This window comes from Protobothrops mucrosquamatus, unplaced genomic scaffold (genome assembly GCF_001527695.2).
Source record: "Protobothrops mucrosquamatus isolate PMUCROS unplaced genomic scaffold, P.Mucros_1.0 scaffold783, whole genome shotgun sequence".
Classification (NCBI taxonomy): domain Eukaryota; kingdom Metazoa; phylum Chordata; class Lepidosauria; order Squamata; family Viperidae; genus Protobothrops; species Protobothrops mucrosquamatus.
The window spans coordinates 140,670-148,653 of NW_015387051.1; the positions used below are offsets into that span (position 1 = coordinate 140,670).

General features: G+C 42.3%; 1 protein-coding gene across 1 annotated transcript in view; it reads left to right on the forward strand.

The window, feature by feature from the left end:
* The window catches only part of RPGRIP1L (RPGRIP1 like), a 59,444-nt gene extending 53,255 nt beyond the window's left edge, over positions 1-6,189 (forward strand). The window contains exons 26-27 of the mRNA XM_029284639.1: positions 3,684-3,817; positions 5,407-6,189. Coding sequence (XP_029140472.1) covers positions 3,684-3,817; positions 5,407-5,519 — 247 coding nt within the window. The 3' untranslated portion in view covers positions 5,520-6,189. The remainder of the gene's footprint in view (positions 1-3,683; positions 3,818-5,406) is intronic.
* The last annotated feature ends 1,795 nt before the right edge of the window (positions 6,190-7,984 follow it).

Sequence of the window (7,984 nt, forward strand, 5' to 3'; positions counted from 1 at the left end):
TTTTTTTTTAAATAAACAACAGTGCAGCCATCCATATTTAATTTGTGCATGGTGCACCTAAACAAACATATTTCTATAGACCATTTCCCCCCAATTGTCCATTCTCAAGAACCATTGACAATCAAAGAAGAAGTTACTCATACGAATGGATCAATGGTTGGATTCATTAAGACAGACCAATGTTATTATTTATATCACACCATTATTATTTTTACAAATAACTCAAGGCAGGGAACGCATCCAACACACTTTCCTCCTCCTATTTTCCACACAACAACCCTGTGAGATGAGTTGGGCTGAGAGAGAGGGACTGGTCCAAAGTCTCACAGTTGGCTTCCATGCCTAAGGCGGGACTAGAACTCACCCTCTCCTGGTGACTGGCCCAAAGTCACCCAGCCAGCTTTCATGCCTAAGGCGAGGCTAGAACTCACTGTCTCCTGGTAATTGGCCCAAAGTCTTCCAGTTGGCTTTCATGCCTAGGGTGGGACTAGAATTCACCGTCTCCTGGTGAATGGCCCAATGTCACCCAGCCAGCTTTTATGCCTAAGGCGGGACTAGAACTCACCCTCTCCTGGTGACTGGCCCAAAGTCACCCAGCCAAATTTTATGGGTAAGGCGGGATTAGAACTCAGTGTCTCCTGGTGACTGGCCCAAAGTCACCCAGCCAGCTTTTATGCCTAAGGCAAGACTAGAACTCAGTGTCTCCTGCTTCCTAGCCTGGTGCCTTAACCAATTATGGCAATCTTCTCCTAGCTTGTCCCTCACAACACGTCCCCACGTGTGGACCACTTGAATATGTGAATTGTCCCTTGCTCCTCGTCCGATTCAGAGCCTTCTTTGAAGCCCAGCCATCAGGAGAGATGGGAAATGCCTATTATTGTTCTCAAGTACACAGATGCCACAGATTGTGAAGTTGGCGGCTTGGCTCCTCTGCCACATGTTTCCTATCACAAGGCCCTGTACAATAATATCAGAAGATTTCTTTCCCCCACCCCACCCCACCCCCTTTCATTTGAAACAGGAACCAAACTTTAAAGTTTAGGAAACCAAACAACCCGGGATAAAAATATCGCTCCAAATTGGCCACGTATGTGGGGAAAGGAAATTTCAGGGGATAACTAAAATGACCGTAAAGTCGCGTTGTACAAAAGACAGTGAGAATTAAAGTTATGCTTAGTTTGCAGATTTGAATTTCCCAGGTTCTCACAGAGATTTCCATTTTTTCTGGACATTGGGGAAAAGTGATTTAAAAAGAGCAACCATTGAACATTGTCCAAATTGCAGGTGTGAAGTATTGTTTTAACTCTCCAGATGTGCTGTAGAATTTACTATATGAATGCAGTGCGTTTATTGAATTTGGAAATTGCCCATTTCCCTCATTCTGCAACCGAAATATAGGCCGAATTTGTGCATTCAGCCCCCAAAATAATGAGAAGGCTGGAGGCAGTTTCTAAATAAAAGAAACAACCATGGGTTGTTCAGCTGATTTGTAAATCAGCTCTTCTGTCAATAACCAGAAGAAATGGACATAGTAAGTAAATAAATTAGTCCCAATTCTGAATTCACTCCTAATAATAAGCTCTCGACAAAACCATTCAGGATTCTTCAGCCAACTATGGTTTGTTTTCAATAGTTTAAGCAATTATTTTATCCTGGTTAAACTAAAGACAAACAACGTTGTGGCTTAATATCCTGCAAGAACCAGCTCACAAGGCGGTGAATAATAAACCACAATGCTAATACACTTACGTTAACACCTATAGATCTGGGTTAAGGAGAGCTTTGCATTTTGCCCCAACTTACGTAAAAAGATTCTTGCTGTTGCCAATAACATGATCTTTTGGGACAGCTGGGAAGCTAAATTAAATATTTTCGAAGCAACATCTGCTCTATCTAGAATGGTGTTAATTTGCATCGACGTCGATGTTGTCTTTGTTTGGTTTGGTTCGAGAAAGGAACATGCACAACATGCTTAACAATCTGCAAAGCTAATTTTCTGCGGTCTGGCTAAACTTTTCCAAGTGTCGTGGGTTCGCTGAGGCGCCAAGGAAAGTCGTCCTTGACACTCGCCTTTGTGCTTTGTGTCGTTCCACACTGCCAAATAAACAAACAAGGCCGACATGTTGTTTAACGTTTGTTCGTCGAACAAAAATTACGAATTTGAACCAGCAAGATGAAAAAAATTAAAATGTGGCAGGAACGATAGTGCACTTACGCACGGTCCCATTTTGGAATTTGTTTCTCGGTCTGTTCTTTTTTTTTTTTTTTTTTTAAGAGGGGTAGCATTATTTTAAATTGGTTCTCCCCAAAAAGAGTTTCCTTCCATTCTTCATCTAAACATAAGCAAGCACGCGTTCCAAAATAATATTTCATCCCAGGACTTTTTGTACATGAATTAATAGTTTTATTGGCAGAACGTCAAATGCCAGAGCCCACCACAAGCAATATTTACGACTAAAGGACATTCTCCTATATTATATATTGGAAACTTCTGAAATAACGCATTTTATCCTTGATTGTTGTTTTTTTTTAATGCTTATGGATGGGACAGATTAAAGAGTTTCCTTTTTCTGTTTGAAGGAGAAGCCAGAATGCGGCAAGACCCCTTTTCACAGGCCCCGTCTACCATTCCACAAAATATCTTAGATAGGAATGCTAACTTATAAAATAAAGAATAATACATTGTTTCTGGTCTTGCATGATACCCAGTTTTTTTCCCTCCCTTGATGGTCCTTTCTCTCCTTCCTCCTACAATTTTTTTTGTTGCTTTGTTTATTTCCAAGGGCGTAGTTCTGGGTCTTAATTAAACAGAGCTAGGAATTGTAAGCTAACCAGAGTCATTGATTGAGATGGGCAGCTAGAGGGAAGGAAGGAAGGGAGGGAGAAAGGGAGGGAGGGAGGGAGGAATGGAAGGAGGGAGGGAGGGAAGAAGGAAGGGAAAGAGGGAGGGAAGAAGGAAGGAAGGGAAGGAGGGAGGGAGGGAAGGAGGGAAGAAGAAAGGGAGGGAGGGAGGGAAGAAGGAAGGGAGGGAGGAAAGAAGGAAGGAAGGGAAGGAGGGAGGGAGGGAAGAAGGAAGGGAAGGAGGGAGGGAGGGAGGGAAGAAGGAAGGAAAAAGGGAGGGAAGAAGGAAGGAAGGAAGGAAGGAAGGAAGGAAGGGCATTTAGGTACTTTGGGGAACTGTTCCTAAATGAGACACTATGAGGCAGGGACACCCTTAATCCAGCTCTGATCATAAGAGCCAAATGTGCTGAGAGCATAAATGAATGTAGCTACTGTCACGCTGATGCTGCGTAACACACTGTTGATGCTCTCTTGGAAGATGATCTAAGTACTAAATTGCCCCTTATGTTAACCAAATGCATCATTAAAGCAGCCATTTCCCTTTCGAACAAAAAGCAACTCCTGGCTCTTGATCCATAGGGATGTTCCCGGTCCATATCAGAGCCTCCCCCAAAGGACCATCTTGCCCCAGAAGGTGCTGTTGAGAACAAATCAACCATGCTCTTCTCTTGACTCCTGTGGCCGGTTAAGGCTGTGACCGGATCCCCTCCTGGCCCTGAACTGCGAGGGATCCAAATCTATTTCAACCTCATTGAACCCAGCTGAGGTTTCATCTAACTTTTTAAAATTCCAATGCAATGTCAGAAATAACTCTCCTTCCCCCCGCCTTTTTTCCCCCCCAGTATACGATTTACAGTGGTCAGTGACCCTCCGGAGGATCAGCAGGATCTGGACTGTGAAGATATTGGCTTTGCTTACGTGAGTTTAAGCCAGATCTTCCAGCAAAGGCAAGACCTTATTGACCGAGACATTGATGGTAAGTCCAGGGTAGTTCTTCCAACACCAGTGTCTCCAGCTTCCCAATTCACAAATCCTTAAGGATATTAAGTACCTAAGATCTAATATTATGAATGTCTTCGGAGATTCTCGGTCATCCAGGTCATCGTTATCCCAAAGATGCTTTTTTTCACGAGGCATCTGGACTTCCTTTTTCTTTGAAGACATTTCGCTTCTCCTCCAAGAAGCTTCTTCAGCTCTGGCTGGATGGTGGGGTCAGAGCTGAAGAAGCTTCTCGGAGGACAAGCAAAACGTCTTCAAAGAAAGTCCAGTTGCCTCCTGAAAAAGCATCGTTGGGATAATATTACGGATGGTGTCCACACGTCCTTAAGCAAAAAAAGGCATTAAGAATCGTTGACGGTTGATAGTTGATCGGTCTCACCTTGAAAGAAAACATCCAAATGCCTTAATTCAAACGTGGGTTTTCTGGGCCAACTTCCTTCTAAGGCGTCTCAAGTACAGGTCATTCTCAGTTTACAATACTTTGTTTCGTAACTGTTCGAAGTTACAGTGGCACCGGACAAAATGACCTCCGACAGCTTCCAACAAGCAAAGTCAAGTGGGGGAATTGGCCTAACTTCTTCATGACTCGCTTAACCGCAGTGACTAAATCTAAAGAAACAGGTAGATCAGGGATCTTGTTAGTTCCCAGCAACAAGTCAGAAGGATTCTTTCTCAGCAGCACAAGAAGAACAAAAGTAACTTTTGAAAAAGACTAGTCATGTACATGTAGTCCTCAACTTATGACCACAGTTGAGCCCAAACTTTATGTTGCTGAGTGAAACATTTGTTAAGTGAGTTCTCCCCATTTTATGACCTTTCTTGCCACAGTTGTTAAGTGAATCAGTGCAGATGTTATGTTAGTATCATGGTTGTTAAGTGGATCTGGCTTCTCCATTGACTTTGACTGACCAAAGGTCACAAAAGCAAATCGTGTGAACCCGGGGACGTTCAGCGACGAAGGACCCAAAAGCTCAGGAAATGGGGCACGACTCGTTTTAACGACCCCACGGCTTAAGCAAGGGGTATTCTGTTCCCAGGGGTTGTGATCGTCCGTGGAGGACCTCTCCGTTACGTGAGAAGGTCAGATGGAAGTTTCCCTCCAAGACAATCGAAACGAACGAGCTAAAACATTAATCTCAGTTTCAGAAGGACAACCTTTTGTTTGCCGATTTCTTTTTAAAGATTTTTTGCTTTTCGAAAGAGACAGGAAAAGGGTTTTCCCAGAAAACTGGCAGCTTGGCCTTAGGGTCTTGACCCTGTCACCTCCTAAACAGACCACCGAGGCTCCGTGGTTTGGCCTGGGATCCCTGTTGCTCAGGCTGGGCCATCGTTTCAGCCTCTCTACCCAAGAGCAGGTCCCGATGCTCCTTAGAAACACGGAGCCTGAAGGCTCGCAGACATTTAATCAATCTCCCTCTGCCTCCCTCTCGTTCTTTTTTTTTTTTTTTTTAAGCCTGTCCCAAGTCCTTTTTCGGTGTCCATCAGAGATGCAGAAGTTAAGATGTCCGTCAATCTGCTTCTTGATGGGTCATTTCTCTTTTCTGCCCTTTTTTTTCCCCTCTCCAGTTTTCAATTTGCAAGACGACAGAGTGGTGATCGGGAAGCTGAGAGTGACGGTGGAAGCCTTGGCGGCCCTCAATTCAGTCTGGAAGAAACGCGGAAAGGCCCAGGAACCCTGAACCTGGAGGCCTGGGCCTGTCCGGTGGAAAGCAAGAGAAGATAGTACCTTATATTTAAATGTATAATTTGTATGTAAAGCCTGCTGGGTTTGCGGTGTAAAGTTTGTATATTTTTGCCTCCTCGGTTTGAACGGATGTTTTTCGATTTCTCTCCGTCTGTCCCCAGCCCAGGGCTATCATTCCGGCCCATCAGCCTGAAAATAATTAATATCCACGTGATTGAACGGTGGACCTTTTTGTTAATTGGATATATGTATATACAGAGAGAGAGAGAGACTTTTGTCTAGTGTGTGTGTGCATGTGTGTGTGTGTAAATATATTCCACATACAAAAGTCATGAAAAATCAAGTAATTGTATAATAATACTACTAATAATAATAATGCACTTAAGCCTCAGAAAACTGATTAAAAATACCTCTATGTTATCCCTAATCACACCCCACTAAATGGAATGTATGCGATTAGCCTCATTAAGAATTTTATACTGCAAAGCTTTTATTAGAAGCAATATATGAAAATTACTTGGATAAATGTGTTAATCTGCCTCTTTAAAATGCTAATATCCATTTTATGCACATTAAGTCTCAGTATGCGTTTTCTTTGATGCATGCCATTTCTATCAATTAAATACAAAGAATGAGGCTAGTCCCCAGATTTATTAAATTACTGCAAGCTTTTATGAAAAAAAGAGAGAGAGAGAGAAAGAAACACACAACTTTTGCCCTTCTGCTAACAGTTGAGATTATCAAGTTTGGAAGAGGGGGGGGGGTCCCATAAATGGTGCTTGTGGATGTGTACATGGGTGTCTAGAAAGGGAGGGTCATCTGTAAGCAAAATAGATTTACATATATCAACCACGTATTAATACCACTTTACAATGCCTTGGTAAGGCCACACTTGGAATACGGCATCCAGTTTCGGTCACCACGATGTAAAAAAGATGCTGATACTCTAAAAAGAGTACAGAGAAGAGCAACAAAGATGATTAGGGGACTGGAGGCTAAAACACATAAGGAATGGTTGCTGGAATTGGGTATGTCTAGTTTAATGAAGAGAAGGATGAGGGGGGACATGATAGCAGTATTCCAATATCTCAGGGGCTGCCCCAAAGAAGAGGGAGTCAAGCTATTCTCCAAAGTGCCTGAAGGCAGGATAAGAAGCAACCGTTGGAAACTGATCAAGGAGAGAAGCAACCTAGAACTCAGGAGAAACTTCCTGACAGTTAGAACAATTAACCAGTGGAACAACCTGCCTCCAGAAGCAATGAATGCTCCAACACTGGAAGTTTTTAAGAAGAGACTGGACAGCCATTTGTCTGAAATGGTATAGGGTTTCCTGCCTGAGCAGAGGGTTGGACTAGATGACCTCCAAGGTCCCTTCCAACTTTATTGTTGTTGTTGTTGTTGTTGTTGTTATTATTATTATTATTATTATTATTATTATTATTATTATTATTATTATTATTATTATTATTATTATTATTATTATTATTATTATAGTGTTTTACACTTCAGGCTTAGCTCGTCCTCCCCTTCTCTGCTTGGTCTACGTTCCTCCCATTTAGATCATATTTATATACAGGATACAAAGTAGTCCTCGACTTAACGATTGTTCATTTAGTGACCATTCAAAGTTACAACGGGACTGAAAAAACCGACTTACGACCATTTTTCACAGTTACGGCCGTTGCCGTCTACCCAGGGTCACGTGATCCAAATTCTGACACTCGGCAACTGACTCATATTTATGACGGTTGCAGTCTCCCTCTGGATCATGTGATTCCCCTTTTGCAAACTTCTGACAGGCAAAGTCAACGGGGGAAGCCACTTAACGACCCCATTATTAATAACTGCAGCGATTCGTTTAACAACGGTGGCAAGTTAAGGTCATTAAAACGGGGCAAAATTCACTTAAGGGCTGTCTCCCTTAGCAGCAGAAATTTTGAAGGTAGATTGAGGACTACCTGCTTAGCCTGGAAATTTACAACTTTCCAGCCACGCTGATGAAAGATTTAAACGAAAATTGCAAGGGACAGGTAACATTTAAAAAACACACACACACAAAAAAAAAACCCACACAGAAAAATAAGAGTCGGAAGGAGCTACTAATAACACTGGGCCCAAAGCCCTCTGCTCACTTCTGTGAAAGAGAAGTGTATTATTTCCAGGAGCAATTTGTTTGTTTGTTTGTGTGTGTTTGTGCATGTGTGTGTGTGTGTATTATTTTCAATTCTTTAACTGGGGATTTTGTCCGGGAAGAGCGCCCCCCACCGTTTGCAAAAGCAGGCGATCTTTCTTTTTTTTGTGAGCATATGTAAAGTATTCGGGAAGATAAGTAATTTATTAAAATCCACCTAATTTGCCATGATATATTAAATCTCTGCTTCAGTGATCACAGACCATTTCATTTAGAGAATTAGGCATTCCCTCTTTGTGTGATTAAAGGTCTGGAAAATGAGTTCTTTG